The following is a 25,247-nucleotide window of genomic DNA, read 5'->3' as shown; positions in this document are numbered from 1 at the left end:
CTTTAGTTTTTAATCAAAAGGTGATTTAGGTATCTTTATGTAATTGAAAGATAACATCATTTTGGGGTCACAATTTGTGAGATTAATATTTTTGATTTTAAGAAAACTGACTCCTATAAAATTTAATAAGCATAAGTTAGCTTCTCAGTGGATAAGGAGCAAAGTGATTTCAATTTTTAATGCATTGTAAAACAGTCTAAAATTTAATTTGTGTTTATTCTAACTATCGCATCTAGGATAATTTTCAGGAGGATCCAATACAGATGTCCATGATTATCTATAACTGCCTGAAGGAGGAAAGGAAAATCCTGGAAAATGCTCAGAGATTCAATCAGGTACTTTCCACCTAATTGAATATTTAGGTAATAAAATAGAAATTCATTCGTTTATTCAACAAATACCTTGTAGAAGCTGTTCAAGGCACTTGTGATTTCATAGCTCTATGATTTCATAGCCAAAGAAGTAAGGGTAATCAGATGCAGAGATCTTACAGGCCCAGATTTTAAGAAGTGGCTTTAAGCTAATGGAATTCATTCTAGTGAAGGAAAAAGTCAACTCATAAAGTGTTGCTCTTGGATGGTGATAATTGTTGTGATGATCACCAAGCCTGGTAGTATGAGGGAGCGATGTGGTGTCTGGGGATTGGACTTGTTTATTTAGATCAGGGTCAGAAAATTACTGAGTTTCTGGGGCAAGAGAGAAAGCAGGCAACTAACTGTTGGAAAGCTCTTGGGAGGAGTGCAGGGAAGAGAAGGTGCTCGCACACCAGGTAGAGGCGGGAAGGAGTAGATCCTTAACTCAAGTTATGTTTTAGACATGGTACCAATAGGGCTTATGTGAAAAAAATATTAAATGGGAATAAGGAAAAGCAAAGGTGAACGTTGCTGCTATTTCAGAGAAGACGGGGAAGATAGCAGAGTTTGTATCAGAAACCATAGATTCCAAAGCAGAAGAGCAAGTTTGTAGAAAAATTACAAATTTCTCCTTGAATAGGATTGCAATTCTGTTACATACCTAACATAGCCAGACATTGAGAAAGTCAAAGTTTAACTATCACTGAATGTTTTGTTTGCTTGATTGGTTGGTTGTTGGTTTGGGGTCTTTAGCAGTGCTCAGGGCTTAGATCTGGTGGGACTCAGGGGACCATATATAGTGCTGGCGATTCAACCAGTCAGTGGTCGGTTACATGCAAAGCAGCAGTGCAACCTGCTGTATGATCTCTCTGGCTACTGGGTTTTTAAAAAAATTAGAGTTTTACTAATTCTATAAACCCACTTAGGGTTTACAGTTTTTATTCATTCATTTCTCGAGCGATGGGGTGGTGAGAACAGCCCAGCACGCAGACAGTTGAGAAATCAAGTCACTGTGCTCTGCATTGTTCTAGCTGAGACCCTTCCAACTTGTGGGGAGGATGTCCAGGTCACAGTGGGCTGTGTCCTTTCTGCCTTTAACTTGCAAATAGCCCACAAAGTGAGCCTGCCATGGGGGGGAGACAGGGTTTCAGTGTTGATAGTAAAGACCCTACTCCTGCACTTTCTGTTGGTCACATGGTCTTAGGAATCTGGCTACTTCCCCAGCCATTTACTTCCTTTCTCCCTGTCACACTGAAGGTCTCTTGCTGTGCTGAACATTTAAAGGTGCATCTTATTTGTGCTAACCTAAATCTAGCCAGTTCCTCTGGTATCTACCCAGTGAACAGGTGTTTTTCATCCTGGGAGCTGCTTTGTCTCTCTGAGAAAGGACAACTATGCCTGTCTTCAATGAGGCATTAGTCGAGAGATTTTTCAGCGGGAGATGTTTGTTTGGCTGGTTGTTGGTTGAGCACCTAGCAGTGCTCAGGGCTTACCCCTGGAAAGACTCAAGGGACCATATGTGGTGCCAGGGATGTGGGATTTTAGCTTCTCTTTTCACTTGGCGGGGGTTCTTACCTGATGATGCTCAGGAGTCACTTCTGGGAGTACTTAAGGGGCCATTTGGCATCAGGGTTCAAACCCAAGATTCCCACATGCAAAAATGCCTCCCACCCTTTGGCCATCTCCCCTGGGAGTTTTCTGGCCTGGTATTTTCTCATCTTAATACAGTAATATGCGATGGGCCATTTCTATCTTGTAATGGATTGAGGAGGACAGATAGTCAAGGACAGAGACTGACAGAGGAATGAACTGCCAGGCAGTCCTCGGCTCACATTTTGTCCTGGCCTGGACTTGGCAGTAGGAGGCCGAGTTTGTGATTTTTGCCTTCCTCTCTCATGCTCACCAGGAGCATGAAGGCCTCTGCTTGGCCTCAGAGGCTGGGCTGTTTTTGACCTCCTCTTTACAAATGCAGGAACTCCGGGGAGAGGGCTTCCTGAGATTCCAGAAAGGAATAAGGAGGGCTGTTTGGCTGCCAGAGAGAATGTGAGAAGCAAGGGAAGGACCTGGATGCCCAGGCTGTTCAGGAAAGGAAAGGGGGAATTGGTACTTCATTTCCAGCGTTTTCTATGTCACTACTTCAGGGAACTTTAGAACTGTGTCATTTCCCACTTGATAAAGTAACTATGATTTATTTATTTGGGGGGACGGAGAAAACACTTGGCAATTCTCGGTGCTTAGTCCTGGCTCTATGCTCGGGGATCACTCCTGGCAGGGGTCAAGGGACCATGGGATGCCACGGGATCAAATCTGGGTCAGCCACATGCAAGGCAAGTGCCCTACCCACTGTTCTATCGCTCCAGCCCAGTAACTATGACTATCTTCCACTCTTATTGACATCTATTTGAAAAGTGATATTTGTTTTTCAAATGTGATATATTTGTTCCAAAAATAATTCCATTTTAGAGCCAGAGGAGAGATATTATAGGTGAAATAAGGTGAAATAAGGTGAAATAAGGGTGTCCATGAATTTGTAATTGCCAAAATTATGGGATAGGTAGATGGGGATTTAAGAAATTTAGCCATTAGGGCTGGAAAGATAATACAGCTAGTAAGTCTTTCATGTAGCCAAGCAGGGTTTGATCCCCGGTACACCATAAGGTCACCTGAAAACTGCCAGGAGTGAATTCTGAGCACAGAGCCAAAAGCAGTGCTAAGCACTGCTGTGGCGGGGTAAGGAAGGAAGGAGTTTGGAATTCCTAAATAATTCAGAAACAAAGAGAATTTCAGCCATGTAAAAGTACTCCAAATTCCTTTTTTTCTTTAATTTTTTATTAGAGAATCATTGTGATGTACAGTTATAAAGTTATGAACTTTTGTGTTTGCATTTCACTCATACAGTGATTGGTTACCCATCCCTCCACCAGTGCCCATTCACCTCCACCAATGATCCCAGTATCCCTCCCACCACCCCCAGCCCATCCCCCACCACCCCACCCTGCCTTTGTGGCAGGGCATTCCCTTTTATTCTCTCTCCTTTTTAAAAGTACCTCAAATTCTTAATCAACTCAGAGCATCTTCGTGATCTTGGGTTAGACGTGACATACTGTATGCTAAGTGCTCATAGCTTGGGCTTTGCTCTTTGCATTTCATAAACATCTTATTTGAAGAAGTGCTTTCAAAACTTGAAACTATATATTCTGTTCTCGGAAGAATAGGAAGGACTTCAAAGCAGTGCTCAGGATGCCTGGGGACCCCAGTGGAAACTCTTAGGCAACTGGGCCATGGATTCAGTGCAAGAACCCAAGGAATGACTACTCATGCCCTGTGTGCTGGGGACACCCCAGCCACCCTAGAGATGCTGGGGAGCTTCAGGGATGCACCCTGTGATGCTTGACTCTAGCCAGATCAGCCACAGGCAAGACATTCTGTACAACCGCTGACTGTCTCCAGGCCCCAAAGTGGGTTCAAAGTTTTCTCCTCTGCAGAGAAAACTAAGATGTAAAAGTACAAGTGCTTTGCCCAAGGCCACAGAGCTGCTGATATTTGGAATTTTTACCTAGAATTGTGTCACTCTTAAGATTCATTTACCTGGGGAGAAAGGGACTCTCATTTATTGCTGGTGGGAATGCTGACTGGTTGGTCCAGCCTTTTGGGGAAACAATATGACATTCCTCAAAAAACTAGAAATTGAGCCCCCGTTTGGCCCAGGAGTACCACTTCTGGGAATTTACCCTGGGGGCACAAAAACACAGCAGAAACTCTGTCTGCACTTCTGCAGCACTATTTACAGTAGCTAGAATCTGGAAACAACCTGAATGCCCGAGAACAGACTTATGGATAAAGAAACTATGGTGCATCTGCACAGTGGAATACTACACAGCTGGTAGGAAAAATGAAGTCATGAAATTTACCTATATGTGGATGGACATGGAGAGTATCATGTTGAGTGAAATGAGTCAGAAGGAGAGGGACAGATATTATAAATTGACTGTATTGATTTGTGGTATATAAAATAGTATGAGATTAATATCTAAGGAAAACAGGGGTCAGGAGGACTGGTCAGTGGTTGGAATCTACCACAAGTGTGTGGGGAGTGAGAAGGGATTAGTATGACAATAATAGTTGAAAATGATCACACTGCACAAGAACTGAGTGTTGGGCCAGAGTGATAGCACAGCGGGTAGAGTGTTTGCCTTGCACGCAGCCAGCCTGGGTTTGATCCCCAGCATCCCATGTGGTCCCCCAAGGACTACCAGGAGTAATTCCTGAGTGCATAAATTGGGAGTAATCCCTGAGCATCGCTGGGTGTGACCCAAAAAGAAAAAAAAAGAACTGAGTGTTGAAAGTAGGTAGTAAAGAGATGTTCATGATAATCTTTCAGGTCTGTACTGTAAACCACAGTGCCCAAAAGAGGGGTGGGGGAAGAGGTAGAGAGAAGGGGGAGAGGGAGAGGGAGAGGGGGAGGGAGAGAGAGAGAGAAAGAGAAAGAGAGAGAGAGAAAGAGAGAGAGAGAGAGAGAGAGAGAGAGAGAGAAGGGCAGTGCCTATAGATACAGGCTGGGGTAAAGGGAGTTGGGGGGTGGTAGGAGGGAAACTGGGGACATTGTGCTGGGGAATGTACACTGGTGGAAGGATAGGTGTTGGAATGCTGTATGATTGAAATCAAATCATGAACAATTTTGTAATAGTCTGTCTCATGGTGATGCAAAAAGAATTTTTTTTTAAAGATTCATTTATCATGGAAGTCACTTTATCCCTCCTCAGTTTTCTCCTCTGTGGGGTGGGGAGAGAGAACGTCTGGCAGCCCCCTCTTCATCTACAGCTCCCTATTCCTCGGCAGAGGAGAGCAGCCTCTGTGAGCACCAGAGTTGAATCTGTTCTGGATGCAGGCATGTCTGAGTTCAGTGGAAATCCTGTATACATACAAGGTCTCTTGAGGTACAGGGTGAAATGAGAACATTGGGGTGGGGGCAGTATTGTGGGAACCTTTGATGAGCCTGCGGTTTTCTATCCTTTCTGGCCTGTCAGACAGTTTCAAAGTAAGACTTCACCCTCTTCTGAATAAAAGCTTACTGTGGCTGTTATTTTCCAGGTACCTGATGGTTCCAGGTAACCAGAGGGAAGTAGGGTAGAGGTGTGTCTCAGATCTGAGAGGAAGGGGTAGGAGGGTTTTAGTGATCTGCATGGACTGCTGCTTCCCTCTTAGAGCAGGTAACTATCCTGTGGTATTTCTTCCTCACAAGACAAATCAAACGTGGCAGCTAGAAGGACAGGCAGAAACAGACGTGCAGCTCTGTTTTTATCGTATGTGCATGCATTCCTCTGTGTGTGTGTGTGAATATTTTTTGAAGAAGATACTGCATCATTATCAGTACGGTTTATTTTTTATTACATGACTAAGTTGTGCCTTGGATTCCCTTAATGTAATTCATCATATAAATAAATATAAGGAGAAAACTTTTACTTATCTTCACAGATGCTAAAACTGACCAAACACTCATTTCTGAGGAAAAACTCAGTAAAATAGGAACTGCTGGATACATCTTAAATTATCGCACAGCGGGTGGGATATTTGCCTTGCACGTGGCTGACCCAGGTTCGATTCCTCCATCCCTCTCAGAGAGCCCGGCAATCTACCGAGAGTATCCCGCCTGCATGGCAGAGCCTGGCAAGCTACCCGGGGCATATTCGATATGCCAAAAAACAGTAACAATAGTAATGGAGACATTACTGGTGCCCACTCGAGCAAATCGATGAACAGTGGGATGACAGTGCCTACAGTGCTACATCAATACCAATTCTATTGAGTATTTTACTTTGTAAAGCACCAATAAGTGGGAAGTGTTGACAAAGATGCCCACTTCCTACTGCTTTTGAGCACTTTGTTGTTCATATTGACCGGTGCAATTAGACAAAAGAAAACCGTTTGAGTAGAAAATAATTTTGGAAAAATATCAGCCCCTTTTCAGTTAACTCACAGTGTTCATGTGGTTCCAATAAAACATTGCAAGATGTTTCCTGGAACTGTGTATATTGATTCAGAAATTCATCCGAAAGGGAGACATGAAGAACAAGCAAGAAAACTCATGGAATAACAGAAGGAGATGGGATTAGCCCATGTAGATGTACTAGAAACACTCTAACTGTATTTTGCTCAGGGTTCAGGTTTAAAAGAAACAGCAAGAGCCAAGGAAGATATAATCTGAATAAACCTAGCTACATTTGGGAAAATATCTGTTTAGTGTGGCAACTCAAGGCACTGGGGGAAAGAAATTTTCAGTGCTTTTAAGACAAATAGATGAGCAATTGGCAAAAAAGTGGAAATTGGACCCTTATTCACATTCAACTTCAAAAGTAGAAAGAATGGGAGGGAGGGAGGGAGGGAGGGAGGGAGGGAGGGAGGGAGGGAGGGAAAGTGAGTGGGAGGGAAGGGAGAGAGGAAGGGCTAGGAAGAAATGAGTGAACTCCTTTATAATCTTGTTTAGTAGGGCAAACTTTCTAATGTGAGGGAAAATCCAGATATAAAGAAAGAATAGACCGATAGATTTGAGTATATAAAAGTATATACATCTTGTTTATATATAAATTTGTCTTCATGTAATCTGTGCTATGTGGGATATTTGGTAAGGTGGACAATATGATCTTTGCCAAGGGAGAACTTCAATTCTAAACAAGATGTACATCTTTCTAGAGTAGAATATGTTTCGAGGACAGGATTGACCCAGTGTTCCACTCTACCACCAAGTCTAGATCGTTGCCAGGTTGACCTACTAAGTGCTTGCTTCTGGAGATTCTGAGGAGATTCTGAAACTCTGAGGCTCTGTATTTCCAACTCTCAAACTCGACTCTTTCAGAGACTGCGTTGTGCAGTGCAATGTCTTCGGACATATAAGTACATGATTAATAAGAGTAGTCTTATCAGAATTTGAGAAACCCTGAAATCCTTGTGTGGTACCATGCAACTATATGAACTGATGGAAAATTTCAGAACTGTTATTTACAGTAGGCGTGAATTGAGACTGCCCAGTCTTTCTATAGCCTTTTAAGAATTTGTCTGTCTTTGACTCTGGAAAAATTCCCAGTGCCCGAGAACAGATGACTGATTAAAGAAACTTTGGTACATCTATACGATGGAATACTATGCAGCTGTTAGGAAAGATGAAATTATGAACTTTGAATATAAGTGGATCGACATGGAAAGTATCATGCTAAGTGATATGAGTCAGAAAGAGACAGACATAAAAAGATTGCACTCATCTGTGAAATATAAAGTAACAGAATGGAAGACTAACCGCCAAGAATAGCAGAGATAAGTACCAGGAGGTTTGCTCCATGGCTTGGAAGCTTGTCTCACATGATGGGGGAAAAGGCAGCTCAGATAGAGAAGGGAACACCAAGAAAAGGGTGTTTGGAGGACCCGCTCGGGATGGGAGATGCGTGCTGAAAGTAGACTATAGATTGAACATGATGGCCACTCAATACCTCTATTGCAAACCACAACACCCAAAAGGAGAGAGAGAACAAAAGGAATGCCCAGCCACAGACGCAAGGGGTGAGGAGGTGGGGGGAAGGGGGGATGGGGGCGGGGATGAGGGGGGATGGGGTGGGGATGGGTGGGAGGGATACTGGTATCTTTGGTGGTGCAGAATGGGCACTGGTGGAGGGATGGGCACTCAAGCATTATATGACTGAAACACAAGCACAAAAGTTTGTAAGTCTGTAACTACCTCATGGTGATTCACTAATAAAAAATTTTAAAAAAATTAAAAAGAAATAAAATTCAGGATAATTGAAAAAAATAATTTGTCTGGCTTTGCTAGGGCTTTGAGAACTGAGCTCTTTTAGGTTGATACTCGTGGAACACTTGTAGGAAACTTGGGAACATCTGGGAGAGTAGGAGGGACCCTACTTGGCTTTGGAAGGTAAAGTGGATGGTAAATACACCAGAGGAAATGACGGCCATTTCCCACCTACCTCCCATCACAGGCCCAGTCAGGCAATGTTCAGAGCACGGTGATGTTGGACAAACAGAAGGAGCTTGACTGCAAAGTCAGAAATGTGAAGGACAATGTTATGGTGAGTCCATACACAACATTTGTTCATAACTTTTTGTGGGAGGTGGGGGGTATAGGGAAGGTTTCACTTGCCCTCATAACTGCTTTTCAGTCTTTTATGTAGCTGAGGGAAATTATGCGAGGTTCCAAACCATAATTTAATACACAGGCAAAACAAACGAGGAGCCCAACTTTTATGGCTCCTTGCGTGACTTCAAAAGAACTTGTCTATCTTTTCCTTCCTTGCCAGAGCAGCAATTGCTGGCGACTATGCCCTGTTTCCTCATGAACTAGATGCCACTGCTCTACATAGTCTTTGTGTCTGCGACTCAGACTGGGGTGGACTGGGGTATTGCACAGAGCTTTCGGAGACACGGGGCCCATTTCCTTCCAGCACTTGTCTACAGAGTTGGAAAAGGGGCTTCCTCTTCAAGCCCGTTATCTTCCTTAAACACATCTCTGGTTTGTCTCTATGTTTGTTTTTTCCACTCTGAGAAAATGGTGTTTTCTCTTGAACGTGTACTTTTTCTCTTTCTCTCCTTTTGAATCTTTTTTCTTTTAACGGGGACAGGGGGCACACCTGACAATGCTAAGGACTTAACTCCTGGCTCTGTGCCCAGGAATTACTCCTGGTGGTGTTGGGGACCATATGGATTGTTGGGGATTGAACCCAGGTCATCCTCACGCAAAGCAAATGCCCTACCCACTATACTATTACTCCTGACTTCAGCCCCATCCTCTTGCATTTTTTTTTTTTTGCTTTTTGGGTCATACCCGGTGATGCACAGGGGTTACTCCTGGTTCTGCACTCAGGAATTACTCCTGGCGGTGCTCAGGTGACCATATGGGATGCTGGGATTCGAACCCAGGTTGGCCGAGTGCAAGGCAAACGCCCTACCTGCTGTGCTACGCTCCAGCACCCCTCTTGCATCTTTCTAAGTTTTGTTTAATTAAAAACATCTTGCTTCACTTAAAAAAAAATGGAGGCTGGAGCGATAGCACAACAGGTAGGGCATTTGCCTTGCACGTGGCAGACCCGGGTTCGATTCCCAGCATCTCATGTGGTCCTCCGAGCACCGCCAGGAGTAAACCCTGAGCATCGCCGGGTGTGACCCAAAAAGCAGAAAAAAAAATCAATCTAGCTTAAATTAAAAAATTGTTGGAAAAGGGGCAAAACAACTCACTGAAAGAAATGTTAATACATTTGTTATTAGAGTTAAACATCCCTAGTGTATGTTTAATAAAACCTTTGTAATAAAACCTATAAAATAATTCATGAAACTGAGGGCAACTTCAGTGCCCTGGAAGGCCTGTGATGTTTCGTGTCCACTCTTAAGGCTACTTGGGGTCAGAGACCAGAAGCCCCGCTTTACACCAGGCTCCAATCATAGAAGTCTTTCCCTGACAAGGCTTGCAGCCACCTGTGCATCTCTGGGTACAGCCTACCTGGCCTTGGCTTTGTATGTCAGAGAGAATTTTCTTGAATTTTAGATTCTTTGCAGCAACTCCATCCTTCCACCACACAAGGAAGCATGAAGTAAAGCAGATGTCATGTCACTCGGCATGAATATACCATCTACTTTCTGTTCTCTAAGAAAGTTACTCTACCCTTGTTAGTGAAATAGAAATGATTTCATTTATGTGCTTAGAATTAGCTGGTCCCTTCCCTCTTGGAGGGAATGGGGTTGTTTTTCCTGGTTTTCTGTGTCCTCTGGAAGCAGGGTTTATGTTTCCTGTAGCCGTTGGAGGGGACAACCTGTTTCTGTCTTCATTTGCAGTGTATAGAGCATGATATCAAGACCCTGGAAGATTTACAGGATGAATATGACTTCAAATATAAAACCTTTCAGAACAGAGGTAAGAAAGCCGAAAGCAGTGCTTATTTTCCAGAAATGTTTCTCTCTGTGCTAGATAATGAATCTCCTTCCTTCTGGCCACTGACATTCTTATTCTGAGTTGTATCTCTCGGCTTCTTGATGACCCAGGTCAGGGTTGTTGAACCTGAGTACTGTTGTAGTACTCCACTGTGTCCACTGTGTGTCTTCTATGTCCTCGGATGTTGAACAGCATGTACATTGACAATTACAGTGGAACTGACCTCCAAGCTCCTAAAGGTGGCAACTAAAATTGTATCCAGATATTACCTCTTGGGGATTGTGTAGTCCCTGGAGGACAATAGGCACTCCTACTGCTAACCCACTGGTTATGTGTTTTTTACCGCTGACCAGCTAATCTGGAGTGCCCCTGCCCTAACACCTGGATTTCTTTCCAACAGCCTAGTTCCACGTGTGTGTCTGACACATGGGCTTAGCATTTTTCCTTGTATGTCAAAACATTTTTATCCTTGTTTTTAATGGTGGTAGGAAAAGAGTTGGGCATAATCTCCAGTTGTGTAGAACATGTGGCTCCAGCTGCCACCCTGACAGTCACTGGGAAGAGACAGGTTAGGGTGGAGGAATTATTCGCACAATCTGAGTAAAATTATGCATGACAGAACCCTCACCTACTAGCTACTACTTCCAGTGGCTAATTCTCCTTCCAAGTTACTAGATTTATCTGCAATTTTGAATTTTGTCACTTATGTGCATTTAGGAAATAGCCTTGACAGACACTTACCAGGAAGGATGGCTGCCTGGGTACATGGGTCATCAAAAGCAAAAATTTTGTTTCTGAATGTCCCCTTTTTGTTCTTGGACATTTTTCATGCATTGTTTAATAAAGCTTGACAGTGGCCCTAGCTTTAGTATCATGAGATTAGCTTGAGATCCCATTTTCCCTAAGTCTCTATGAATCATGGATTTAGTTGCCTTTGTCTCTTTTTCACGTGTATTTTCTTTTCTCCCCCAATTTGCAGAGAATGAAACCAATGGTGTAGCCACGAAAGAGCAGAAACAAGAAAAGCTTTTACTTCAGCAGATGTTTTTAAGGCTTGACAATAAGAGAAAGGTAGTGATTTACTTCCAGATCAACTTGTTACTTTTATCATAGGATGTACATAATGAACTTAAAGTTTAAAATAGAGGAAAAGTTATTCTTCTAGTCACTTGGTTGAGAATCCCAGTAGAGAATTAAAGGATATTTGCTTTGCTCTTAAAAAAAAAAAAGTCCTTATAGACTGAGCATGATGGCCACTCAATACCTCTATTGCAAACTACAACACCCAACAGGAGAGAGAACAAAAGGGAATACCCTGCCACAGAGGCAGGGTGGGGTGGTGGGGGTTAGGGTGGGGGTGGTGGGAGGGATACTTGGAACATTGGTGGAGGAGAATGGGCACCGGTGGAGGGATGTAAACCAAATCCAAACATGAAAGTTCAAAAGTTTGTAACTGTACCTCACGGTGATTCACTAATAAATAAAAAGAAGTCTTTGAAAATATGGAAATTAGATATGAATTCATTTTTCTCTGTTTCTACCTCTCCTCATAGGAAGTAGTTCACAAAATAATCGACTTGTTGAATGTCACTGAGCTGACCCAGAAAGCCCTGATTAATGATGAGCTGGTGGAGTGGAAGCGGAGACAGCAGAGCGCCTGCATTGGAGGCCCCCCCAATGCCTGCCTCGATCAGCTGCAGAACTGGTAAGATGAGCTGGAGCAGAAAGTTTGCCAGACACACTGACTTGGAACATGCACCTTCAAACTGCGATAACTGATATTGGGAGCGATAGCGCAGCAGGTAGGGCATTTGTCTTGCATGTAGCTGACGTGGGTTTGATTCCTGGCCTATCCTATATGGTCCCTGCAGGAGTAATTCCTAAGTGAAGAGCCAAGAGTAATCTTGAGCACTGATGGGTGTGGCCCAACCCCCCTCCGTCACAATACCCCCCAAATAAAACTGTGTTGTTGTTTTTTTAAGCTGTGTTAGTTTTATGGACCCTGTCAAAACTTTGGTTTAGACCAGAAATTTCCCAAGTTCCAAATTTATTTGGCTTAACATCCCCATTTTATGGAAGAACACCCAAACTTTAAAAAAAAAAAGCGCTCAATACCGCTATAACCCCTGCTCCCCACCCTCACCCCAACTAGAAATCTTCCTTCCTTAAGCAAATGAATAGTAGTCTCTCCCCAGTGTTCACCTTTAGGAGACACTGGTTTAGAGTTTGGAATGATCCAGCACTTGTTGCCCTGAAGATGCGAGAGCACAGAGCTCTCCAGCCTGGGTCAGCTGGAGGAAGAGCCCTCCTGTCCCCGGCTCTCTGTGTATTGGAACACCCCCTTGGTTTGTGAGAGCAACAGGGCTACCGTCACTTCGTGATCTCTGAGCAACTTGAGTCCTGGTGTTTTCTTTTTTTTGCTTTTTTTTGCTTTTTGGGTCACACCTGGTGATGCACAGGGCTCACTTCTGGTTCTGCACTCAGGAATTACCCTTGGCAGTGTTCAGGGGACCATATAGGATTCTGGGATTCGAACCTGGGTTGAATGCAAGGCAAATGCCCTACCCGCTGTGCTATCACTCCAGCCCCAAAGAGTCCTCGTGTTTTCTTCAACACAAAATATCTGGAGACTTTTTTTTTTAAGGCTTGCATAACAGAATGATAGCTTCTCACGGGATTTTTGGTCATCCACTTAACACAAATACCTCTTAAGCCAGACTCTGGGCTAGAATCTGAAGAATCCAGGATCTCTAGGACCACAGATCTCATAAGATTATTTTCTGAGGCAGCAGAGTGATAGCACAATGGGTACAATGCTTTCCTTGCACATGACCAGCCCAGATTTGATCCCAAACATCCCATATGGTCCCCTGGGCCCGCCAGTAGTGATCCCAGAGCATAGAACCAGGAGTAAGCCTTGAGCACAGTTGGGTGTGGTTCCAAAACAGACAAAACAAAAAGATTTATTGTCTGAGATTGCTACTACTATATATATATATGTATATATATATATATATCGATCACAATCACAGTCACAATCACCAATCTTTTATGACCGTTAATTGAGCCCTAAGCAGGGTGCTACTCCTAGCAGTACTTCACCAACCAGCCTGGATGGTTCAGTGCTGGGCCTGGCACTGCTTGGGGTGACCGCCACTAGGGTGAAATCCTGGCGCTTGGGATCTGTGCAGTGCTGGGGACCAAATTTAGGGCCTCGTGCGTGGAAGGCATGTGTTCCCACCCTTTGAGCAGTGGCCCTGACCCCCTCCCGCCCACCACCATCTGTTTTCCTTTTATGAATTGCTTCTTGCTGTTGGAACAGAGATTCCCCGTGTGCTGTTTCCCGGAATCTTGAGAAAATCTGACCCCCAGATCTTCCCGGTGGCCCAGGAGACCCTGGGCTGTGGGGAGCCTTCTGGGCATGGCTTATTGTCCCCCGTGCCTCTCCTGGTGAGCACAAACCCTCGAGGGTTGGAGAGATGGTGTTGTGCATACAGCGCTTGCCTTGTACGCAGCCAAGAGCGGTTTGATCCTCAGCACTTCCTGTGATCCCTGAGCATTTCGGGAGTGATTCCTGAGCACAGGACCAGAAGGAAACTCTGAGTGCTGCCGGTTGCAGCCCCAAATCCTACTCCCCCATCCCCCCCAAAAAAAATAAATAAAGGAAGAGAGAAAACTAAAGCAGACTCTCTCCCCCCTTGACTGGACCATGCGAGCATTGTTGTCTTTTTTTTGTGAGCTGGGGCCCACACTTAGGCAGTACTGGGTTCGAGGGTCCCACCGGCTTGCCCACCCTCCCCCCCTTTATGCTGCTCTTCTCACAGCCCAGGGCTGCTCAGTTGGTGCTGTGAGCTGGACTCAGGGAACGAGGGGGTTCTTGCTAGCGAGATTTTCTTGGGGCGATTTACTGTCAGCAAGGATGAGCCTCTCTGCCACGGCGCGGCTCCCTGCTCGCTGCCTATTGGAGGGTCCCAGCTCAAACATTTCGCATTTTGCTTTCTTCTTTCACTTCAACTCCGGACGGGGTCTGGCATCACCTGGATCGCTCGAAGGCTGTTCTCCCATTTCCCTTTCCTGCTGCCAGATGTGTGGGTCTGATGGTGTTGCCTAGTGGAGTCCTCCCAATTCTGTCCTCCACCTCTCAGCCCAAATCTCACCCTCTGCTTATCACGGCCCTTTGATGAGCCCAGTCTCTTCTCCCCTCTCCTCCATTCCACCTGTCTCCTGGCTGTCGTATGTGGAAGTTTCTCTTCCCAGCGAGGGTGCACTCTTGCCTGTGAGGATGGCCCCGGCTTCTGCCCACCCGGCACGGGTCTTCCCCGGGGTTCCCTGCACCGCAGGCGGCCGAGGGCCAGCTGGGACCGAGAGCTCTGTGCACTGTGCCTCCCCAGGTTCACCATCGTTGCCGAGAGTCTGCAGCAGGTGCGTCAGCAGCTGAAGAAGCTGGAGGAGCTGGAGCAGAAGGTTCCCTACGACCACGACCCGATCACCAAGAACAAGTCGGTGCTGTGGGACCGCACCATCACCCTCTTCCAGCAGCTCATTCAGAGGTAACACGGTCTTCTCTCTCTTTTTTTTTTTATTTTATTGAATCACCGTGAGATAGTTACAAGCTTTCATGTTTGGGTTACAATCTCACAATGATCAAACATCCATCCTTCCACCAGTGCACATTCCCCACCACCAGTATCCCCAGTATACACCCCCCTTTCCCACCTTCCTCCTGCCTCCATGGCAGACAACATTCCCCATACTCTCTACTTTAGGGCATTATAGCTTGCAACACAGACACTGAGAGGTCATCATGTTTGGTCCATTATCTACTTTCGGCATGCATCTCCCATCCCAACTGGTTCCTCCAGCCATCATTTTCTTAGTGATCCCTTCTCTATTCCATCTGCCTTCTCCCCTCCGCTCATGAAGCAGTCTTCCAGCTATGGGGCAATCCCCCTGGCCCTTGTATCTACTGTCCTTGGGTGTCAGCCTCATGTGATGTTATCCTATACTCCACAAATAAGTGCAATAACACGGTCCTCTCTTCACTCCAGAGAGAACTCGCAGGAATTGAGAGCCTTTAGAAGCCTCTCCTAAAGAGTTGCCATTCTCATGTATTTTCAACTTTGTCACGTATTTTCACCAGTGATCAGCTTTTTCGAATTTCTGGTTCATTCCCATCGCCCTTCACAATTGCGGCCACCTAGGCTGGGAAGGAGGAGCTGTCCCTCCTGTCCCTCCTCCCTGTGACCAGTGTCCTGGCTGTTTGTCCTCTTCTTCCCAGACATGACATGATCTCGTTTCAGGCTCTTGCAGCCTAACTGGCACTCCTGGGATGACCCGCTCAGCCCTTTCTCTAGCCTTCATGGCTTGAGCTTGTCTCAGGGCCAAGTTCTAGTCCGGTTCTCTGTCACCTGCTCGCAGTCAGCAGAGCCTGTGAGCTGGACACTGGTGTGCTGCCTCCTCAGGCTGGCCCCGTTGCCCCTGCCGGAAGTGTCCTCGCCTGCCTCATCTCCAGGCAAACGGCCTCCTGCCCCTGGCTGGACCTGCCTTGTGGACATCTCTGTGCTCCTGTCATGATTTCCTCTGTCCCTGAGCCACTTTCTCCTGTACCTGACTTCACAATTGTAGCATCCTGAACACTTCAGCTTATATCTGAAATCTTCCCAAAGTTCCCCAGAAGGGTGCTCAGATCCTTCCAGATCTTCGTAGTTCATTCTCCAATCTGGTCCCACCATGGCCTCTGAGATAGGGTTGTCTGTGTAAGTTGGTTACTTTGTCCTGGAGGGGATGTACCTTTGTCGTTCTATTTTTCTGTGTAGGGCCTTGCCCATGGTAGCTTTTCCCGGTACCCTTTGTTGCTGAAGCAATAGCTCTGGGTAGGAGAGTACAGATCAGGGCCAGAGCAGTAGTACAGTGGGTGGGGTGCTTGCCTTGCACACATCCGATCTGGGCTCAATCCCCAGCATCCTGTATGGTTCCCCTGAGCACAAGGCCAGGAATAACCCCTGTGCATCGCCAGGTATGACCCAAAAGCCAAAACAAAAAGAGGAGTACAGGTCATATTGCAAGCACTTTTTTGTGCTGGTGACATAATAAAAATATTTGGGATTGCCTGTGGTTGAAATCTAACCAGAAATACTTGGATGGTGATTTCATATATTTAAAGACATTGACTTGGGTTTTCAAGTGTAGCTTTCATATTTGTTTTACTTTTCAAACAAAAAGTTAATATTTTGAAATGTTTATTAGATATCAGTAGGCAATATCACTAGACAGTATTTCTAAAAGGGCTGTTTTCCAAAATACACTAAAGTATTTCAGATGATAATATAGATGAAGAAATATGTGATTCATTTTCAAAGGTAGGAAAATTTCCCTCTTTTTTCGTTTCATTTTTAAATAAAGGTATACAGGGCATGGAACATTTCACTACTTTGGGGGACCAGAATGATTTGTGTTTGTATATTTTTGCAAAAGAATCAGCACAGTAAGTCTAGTGGGCAGTTTTCATGTATACTGGAAAATGAACAGTCCACTTTGTGGTGGCCATTATTGAGTTTCTACAAAGCACTTTTTTTTAAGTGCATAATAGGTTTGAAGATTTCTTTCCTGATTAGAAATCTCCCCTTCATTTATCCAACTTGTTTGAATTTTTTGGACTATTTTTATCTATTTCAGACTATATTTAACTATTTTTAGCTCAAGCCCTTTTCTTTCCTTTTCTCTTTAAGAGATGAAATTTTTCACTACCTTTGTCGTCATGGAAATGCTAACTTACCCTTTGTTGGGAATTTTCAGCTCATTTGTGGTGGAAAGACAGCCGTGCATGCCGACTCACCCGCAGAGGCCCTTAGTCTTGAAGACGGGGGTGCAGTTTACAGTGAAGTTGAGGTAAGGAAAGAGATAGCTCTAGACTTTGCCAGTCACGTGCTTCCTGTTCCCACCTTCCCTTTTCAACTCTGCTACACAGCCCGCTTTAGAGGAAGCAATTTTGCTGCAATGATTTAATACGAATCCCTACTTCAGACGCCTCAGATTTGTCAGTCATATTCAGAACAAAAATGTCACAGGTATCCATGTGTGCACACACCCGGTTCGTCCCTCATGCACATTCACTGTAAGGAGGAATTTGAAATTTCAGAGATGCCCAGAGCAGGAACTGAAGATGTCAGAAGTCCCATCCTCTCCTGCGCATCTGTTTATAACATGAGCTTTATTTATAGCTCTGGAATTTCAGGCAGAGGGTTTAGAGACCACGTCCATTTTTTTTTCTTGTGTGTGGGTTCACAGCTTTTATCAACTTTTCCAAGTTGGCTCTGGTCGAATGTCTATTAACCACCCTAGGGAACAGCCTCGTGTTTGTCCTCCCAGAATTTTCTCTACATCTATGCAATTCTGTAAGCACATCACACACATATCTCCATCTAGGTCTATATGGTACACAAAGTTTATTTTGAAAACTAGGGTTCTTTCTCTGTGGTCTGCAGTCTAGCTTTTCTCTGTGATCATCTATTGCAGAAATGTTCGTACACAAGGACGTACGTTTTGACTTTCCTATTTTCAAGGGCTGCAGTGCTCCTCCAGTGAGCGGCGGGACTGCCTTTGGCCGGCTCTGTCCCTTGGTTCAGGGTACTGCTGAGTTCCTCTGTGGGTGCATCCTTCCAGAGGACAGTGCCGTGCTAGAGCATCTGTGACTCTACACCTGGCAGCTAGGGGCACTCCAAAGCCCATTCCGTATCCCCGTTGCTCCCCATGGAGCTGCCTTCAAAGACTTTTTTCCCCAAGTCTCCCACAGAGGCACCTGAGTGTCAGCCCTGCACTCTTTCCTACTGTCTTTCCACACTGCCTTGGAGAGATTGGAATGTGACCTTCACTTTTCTAAAGATGGAGATAATTTTTGTTTTTTCACCAACGGAACGAATTTTGAGGCCCAGGGAGATGGCGCAAAAGGGTTATAGCTCACGCTTTGCATATGGGAGCTGCAGGTTTGATTCCCAGCACCTCTGAGTAGTTCCCACATACTGCTGAGTGTGGCTCCACACAAAACCAAACCGACAAAACCAAAGTAGAAGTTTTGTTACAGTCTAGTTTTGGAAAATTATAGAAGAAAATGGGTACTCTTTGTAACTTTTGGTGGGAATAAATTCAATGCTTCTGTCAGTTTGGGTTTTATTTTTATTGGAGCAAGATAGTTTTTATTGAATGAAACATCTTAGAAAGCACAAGAAGAGGGAAAAAGAAAGAGGAAGTACGTGTTCCAGAGAAAACATAGGGGCTGGAGAGATGATACAGCTGATACGGCACTTGTCTTGCACACAGGTGACCCAGGTTTGATCCCTAGTGTCCTGTATGGTCCTGTGAGTGCCACCAGGAATGATTCCTGAGTGCAGAGCCAGGAGTAATCCTTGAGCATCACTGGGTGTGGCCCAGAAAAACAATACAAAACAGAGAGAGGCAGGGGTGGGAGGAGAGGAGAGGGGAGGGGAGGGGGGAGAGGGGCAGGAAGGGGAGGAGAGGAGAGAGGAGAGGAGAGGAGAGGAGAGAGAAGAGGAGAGGGAGTAGAGGAGGAAGGGTGAGAGAAAGAGAGAGAGAGAGAGAGAGAGAGAGAGAGAGAGAGAGAGAACAGAGAACACAGGCAGGCTTCTCTGGAGTGGGAAATGCAAGCAAAGAGACATGGAGACAAGCAAGCAAGACTCGTGTTCAAGGGAGAGAGAACAAGCCTCTGTCAGACTTTAGTGACCAGAGTTTTCTCCTGGCAGTTGCAGCCTGGAGATTATCATACTTTCTAAAGTATGATACTTAGTAGACTCACAAGGACTTCAATACCATTGTAATAACCAGAAACTGGAGAGAGGGTACGAGATACTGAAATGTTAATTGATAGTAAATTAGCATCATCACTAACTTGGCATAGCTTTTCAGAATCATAATGATCTTCATTTTTCTCCCCCCAGATTGTTGGTGAAATTACCGGAGCTGAATTATAACCTGAAAGTCAAAGTCTTATTTGACAAGTAAGATATTTGCCATTACCTAAGATACATGAACAAATGCTGGGCACGACAGCTAATGCAGACTGACGGGCCAGGACTGTTTGTAAATGAAGCTGGAATCCGAAAGCTTCCCCAGGAGCTGGTCTCAGCATAAAGCAGAGGTTTCCAGACTTATTTGGCCAACCATCTTTTTTTTTGGGAAAAAAAATCCAAGAAGATTGTTCCGTACTCCCCCCCAACACACACACAGAAATCTCCCTTTCATCAAGCAAGCAAAGAAAGCACCTCCCTCCCAGTTGCACCCCAGGCTGCTTTTGCTCCCCAGAAGACAGTATCACCCCTACTGGGAGAGGAATGAAAGGAGAAGTAAATTTTGAGCTTTATGAAGTTTGTCATGATCAAGTCTGGAAGCAACTAGATGTGGCATATTATCCCTTCTCCTAGCTTTCAAAGGGAACTTCGAAAGTTGGTTATTCCTCCACACTCAAGTCTGTTTCCAAGCAGTGCTGGTTCTTCACTCAGTTGTCAGGTTGTTTCTGGAGTGACGTTAAACAGCATTTGGGGGAATCTTCTTGGGATCCACAGACTCCTAGAACTTGGCCATTGCAGTTGACCACACACTCTGCTTTGACCCAGTCTCTCTTTGAGTTTGTGTTCCTGGCTCTTTTCTGTCTTTTTCAGTTCTGGAGTGTTCTTTATCCCACACTATTCCTTTTCATTCCAAAGTTTCATCCAGCTGCCAGAGAAGGTGGTACAGGGGGTAGGGCATGTGCCTGGCCAGCAGCTGACCCCGGTCTGATCCCTAGCACCACATACGGTCTCCTTAGCATCTCCAGGAATGATTCCCTGAGCACGAAGCCAGATGGAAGCTTTGAGCACCACTGGATGTTGCCCAAAAAGCAAAACAAAATTTTATCCAAGAGGAAAAGTAGGTCACTGTTAGAGATGATGGATGGCTCATCTTTTCATTCTGTGCCTCTGCCTCTAAGGTAGGGTATTTGTGCAGAACATGACAGGTATGCCCTGAATTTATGTAAGGTGCAAGGTCTCTCAAGATCTGTAACCTCAGATTTAAAAACTAGTTGACTACCCTCAAGTTTTGTTGTGACTATTAAAGATCACAAAGAATAGAAATAAGAATTAAGCCATCACGTCAGAAAGTCTTCTAAGTTCAGTTAGAGCATCCCTAATACCCAGCACAAGTGAGAAATTCAATAAACAGCCATGACCGTGCATCCATTTACTGAGAGCAAGCCAGTTGCTCTTTTTTAGCATTTAGCTGGCTTACTCCTCACAAAATGCTGAAAGCTTGGTGCCTTGAGCAGCGTGGATAATGGAGAAATGAGGCCCAGGGACACCCAGTTATTCTTGCCAGCACTAATGGTGGCTGGTTGGTTGGCTGAGGGTGCAATGAACGAAGGGGTGGAAAACCCACAGGTGTAGACGTCTATACATCTTCTACTTATACACATGCTTTTGCATTAATATTAAGGCTATTTCAAACTTTAAATTCACATGTTTATATATCTTTTTTTTTTTTGCAGAGATGTGAATGAGAAAAATACAGTGAAAGGGTATGTAAATCGCTTTGCACCGAGTTTCACTATTTTGCTTCATGGCTGAATAGTTCCCGGCCTTTTACACATGTCTGCCATTCCTTGTTTAGATTCAGAAAGTTCAACATCTTGGGCACACATACAAAGGTGATGAACATGGATGAGTCCATCAACGGAAGTCTGGCGGCAGAGTTTCGACACCTGGTGAGGAGGCCAGTTCCCCTCTTCTTGGAGCTGAATCTGTCTCCCTTGGTCCGTGTCCCCCACAGACTGGCTCTGTGTGCATCGTGTGGAGAGCACCCTTGGAGTTCAGGTTTAGAATGTGTTTCTGGTGATTGATTGCATGGGGTTTGTGGAGAAGTTCAGTTTGACTAGGGAACATTCTGGAACAGTTTGCACGGGGAAGGGGAGGGGACCAGATGCAATCCTTTGGATCCTTCTAGACCCTCTGGTGTGGACAAGATGTCATGCTGGGGAAAGGCCATCCTTCTTAAGTACCTTCACAAGGGGCATTTCCTCTCTTGTTCTGTGTTTGGAAAACCATTTCATGTTCTTTATTCTAAGTTCCAACTCTTACTGATTTGTAAGTGAAAATAGCATCTTTGGCCAGGTAGTAAGATGGTTTCTTATTTTACAGCAACTGAAAGAACAGAAAAATGCAGGCACCAGGACTAATGAGGTGAGGCGCTCTCTCTCACCCTCTCTCTCTCTCTCTCTCCCCCCTCTGTGTGTGTCTGAATGGGCTCTAACTTCCTCATTGTGAATTGATCCCTGTCCAGTGGAGTTAACCAGCACCCCTGTGGCTGGGGACACCTCAGAGAGAGGCTGACTAAGGAAGCTCAGGGAGTGACCTTTGGGGCATATCATTGGTAGCAGTAAGAGTCATACTCTATAACCAGGTTGATTTGTGCACATGAATAGATTTGGGGAGGACTTCTATATTACTCACAGGAACCAGGTCAAGCCTGGGAAGGTATTGCAGGATTTAGCGAGGGTTGCACAGGGAATGCCAGTGAGAGCTGGAGCTAAAGGCTGTGTTCTGATGACCAGGACAACATCAGGTCGTGCTCAGAGGGGATGCCTGCCATTGTACACGATCCCTCCTCAGTGACACAGTATTTCTCTTCACTTCTTTTTGACAACTAGACTCTTCTGGAATTATGTTGTTGAGAAATTTGAAATGGAGTAATGGACACAGGTCAAGCTGCCTGGAGGAGAGAGGACTGGGTTGAGGGTATTCTTATTCCTTGTGCCTGTAGAGTAGAATATACTGTTCTTATGACTGGTTAAAGAAACTTTGGTACATCTACACAATGGAATACTATGCAGCTGTTAGAAAAGATAAAGTCATGAAATTTGCATATAAGTGGATCAACATGGAAGTATCATGTTAAGTGAAATGAGTCAGAAAGAGAGAGACAGACATAGAAACATTACACTCATTTGTGGAATAGAAAGTAACAGAATGGGAGACTAACACTCAAGAACAGTAGAGATAAGTACCAAGAGGATTACTTCACAGCTTAGAAGCCAGCCTTGCATGCTGGGGGAAAAGGCAGCTCAGATAGAGAAGAGACCACCAAGTAAAGGAGGGCCCGTTCGGGATGGGAGTGCGGGCTGAAAGTAGACTATAGACCGAACATGATGGCCACTTAATAATTCTACTGCAAACCACAACATCCAAAAGGAGAGAGAGAGCAAAAGGGAATGCCCGGCCACAGAGGTGGGGTGGGGTGGGGGGGAGGGGGGTGGGGGGAGGACGGGGTGGGGGTGATGGGAGGGATACTGGGACCATTGGTGGTGGAAAATGGGCACTGGTGGAGGTATTGTAACTTGACCACTGTATAACTGAAATGCAAGCACTAAAGTTTGTAAGTCTGTAACTGTACCTCACGGTGATTCACTAATAAAAATTTTTTTTTAATTAAAAAGAAATAAAATTCAGGATAATTGAAAAAAGTCTGACTTATCTAGGGCTATATATATAGCCTATATATATATATAAAGGAAAGTATGTTATATATAAATATGTAATTTATATATATATATAAATATATCATGGTGATTCACTAATAAAAAATGAGAAAAGAGAATATACTGTTCTTCCACAGCACGCCAGTAGGGGGCGTGTGGAGCTGTGGAGTGGTCAGCTGCCTGGCAGTGCAAGTCTTTCCTGCTTTCTCCTGTGACCACAGATAGGCCTGCTCCTCTCTGTGGCCGATCTCCGATGCTCACGGGAGTGACGCTGCGAGAAGGCGCTTTTGGAACTAGAGCTTGGCTACCCAAACCAAGGCACCAGGGGGCCTGCCAGGCTTAGGCCGGCCAATCAGTCTGTCTGGAAATCTTCACACCTAGATCACACGAGCACTTCTAGTCTCAGCTCCTGCCGTCCCCTCTTGCTGGAGTGGCTCAGCCCACACAGATTGGTTGGCTGGGGAGAGGTGCCGAGCGAGCGCCAAGTGGCTGGTGGTCACACGGGAACCTCTTGGCGTGGCTCCTTCCTCTGACCACCCCAGACCGAGGTCTGCAGTCTCGGAGGATGTTCAGACACTCAGGGTGATTGCAAGGGAGGCTGTTGGGAAGGGGACGGTGCCGCAGCTGTCCTGAACTTTTGTGGCCGAGAGCAGTGCTTGTTGTCCCTTCTTGAGCGGCAGGATCGGTGGATGAAAGGCTCCGTCCCCCTCCCCTTTCTCTCTACAGGGTCCTCTCATCGTCACTGAGGAGCTCCACTCCCTTAGTTTCGAGACCCAGTTGTGCCAGCCTGGTTTGGTCATTGACCTGGAGGTAAGACGGCCATGATTAGGAACTGAAAACCTTGATTGATTGATTGATTGATTGATTTGGCTTTTAACTGTTTGGGGTATTTTTTTTTCTTTTTGGGTCACACCCAGCAATGCTCAGGGGATACTCCTGGCTCTGCACTCAGGAATTACTCCTGGCGGTGCTTGGCTATATGGGATGCTGGGGATCGAACCTGGGTCAGCTGCATGCAAGGCAAACACCCTCCTCACTGTACTATCAGTCTGGCCCCTTAACTGTTTATACGTGTTTTATTTTCAAGTTTTTGTGGGCTTTGGTGAAGAAATCTTTTTTTTTTTTTGAGGTGGGGGAAGCTTCTCTGCAGTGCTTTGAGGGTCCCGGGGCCACTCCCAGTGATGCTCAGCTGGTCATGAGGGACTCATGGACAGGTGCTCAGGCCAGGCAATGCAGTACAGCTCTGCCTGGCAGCGCCGTTTCCTGGAAAAGCCACATGGTGTTGAGGTTCAAACTTGAGGTCTTGCACACTCAGGCATGTGCACCCCTTTGGTGCACATGTCATTGAGACCACTTTCAGCTCATATTATGTTGACACCAGCCGGTACTACCAGTGGCTCCCCCTTGAATATGACTTCATTAACACAAATTGTAATGCTAGTGTCACCTAGTTAGTGGTTCGGGAAGCCATAGCACTGAAATAATTTCCAAATTCTCTACGCTTAGTATTCCACATGTTCCATTTGAGATATCACATGTTACCTTTCTTTTTTGTTTCATTTTTGTTTGGGGGCCACTCATGGCAATGCTCAGAGGTTCTTCCTGGCTCTGCAGTCAGGAATTACTCCTGGCAATGCTCAGGGAAACCATATGGGGCGTTGGGGACCGAGGGGGGTCCGTATGGGGTACCAGGGATCAAAGTGGCTGCATGCAAAGTATGCACCTTATCCACTATACTATCGCCCTGGCAAGAATCACGTGCTAACTTTCGTATACATAGCAAGGAGACTCTTTCCTCAACTGCAAAGATAAGCTGGAAACAAAACATCACTTGACCTCTTAACTTTCTTTCGAGTCTAAAATAAACCCAGGTGTTGAATTCATTCCTGACTTAGTTCTGAGGCTTCAAGAGTGGGGGGGATGAAGGTGATACTGTGTGATTCCGAAGATTTCATGGTGTCTGTCTTCTTGCAGACGACCTCTCTGCCCGTTGTGGTGATCTCCAATGTCAGCCAGCTCCCCAGTGGCTGGGCCTCCATCCTGTGGTACAACATGCTGGTGGCGGAACCCAGGGTATGGAAATTGCACCTGTTCTAGTGTCTGCATGTCTGGACTGGCCCCCAATGTTGAGGGAGCCTGATGTCACACAGGGGGAGCTGCTAAGGAGACCTTTTAAAATATATCGTTTAGCTAATAGGGTTACAGTTGTGTTCAAGTTCGTGGATTGATGTGCAGAATGACAGTCCGCCATCAGAGTGCCCGTGACCATGCACCACTGTCCCTCTGTCACGTCTGGTCCCACTTTTTTCCTTTTTCTCATCTCGCCCTGTTATTTTCTGATTGACAGTTAGGGACTGGGTGCGTATTGTTATCTCCCTTAGTACACGCTGCTAAGGATCTTGAGTGATTCTGGAGAATGAGCTATGTCTGTGTTAGAAATGAGCCT

General features: G+C 45.3%; 1 protein-coding gene across 1 annotated transcript in view; it reads left to right on the top strand.

The window, feature by feature from the left end:
• The window catches only part of STAT1 (signal transducer and activator of transcription 1), a 52,198-nt gene that overhangs the window by 7,033 nt on the left and 19,918 nt on the right, over positions 1-25,247 (top strand). The window contains exons 5-17 of the mRNA XM_004601228.2: positions 237-335; positions 8,339-8,428; positions 10,185-10,263; positions 11,261-11,352; positions 11,835-11,986; positions 14,673-14,831; positions 17,077-17,169; positions 19,233-19,292; positions 20,816-20,845; positions 20,938-21,031; positions 21,465-21,506; positions 23,528-23,611; positions 24,776-24,874. Coding sequence (XP_004601285.2) covers positions 237-335; positions 8,339-8,428; positions 10,185-10,263; positions 11,261-11,352; positions 11,835-11,986; positions 14,673-14,831; positions 17,077-17,169; positions 19,233-19,292; positions 20,816-20,845; positions 20,938-21,031; positions 21,465-21,506; positions 23,528-23,611; positions 24,776-24,874 — 1,173 coding nt within the window. The remainder of the gene's footprint in view (positions 1-236; positions 336-8,338; positions 8,429-10,184; positions 10,264-11,260; positions 11,353-11,834; positions 11,987-14,672; positions 14,832-17,076; positions 17,170-19,232; positions 19,293-20,815; positions 20,846-20,937; positions 21,032-21,464; positions 21,507-23,527; positions 23,612-24,775; positions 24,875-25,247) is intronic.

The sequence above is a fragment of the Sorex araneus genome, chromosome X, assembly GCF_027595985.1.
Source record: "Sorex araneus isolate mSorAra2 chromosome X, mSorAra2.pri, whole genome shotgun sequence".
Taxonomy (NCBI): Eukaryota; Metazoa; Chordata; class Mammalia; order Eulipotyphla; family Soricidae; genus Sorex; species Sorex araneus.
This window is presented reverse-complemented; position numbering and strand designations above follow the sequence as displayed.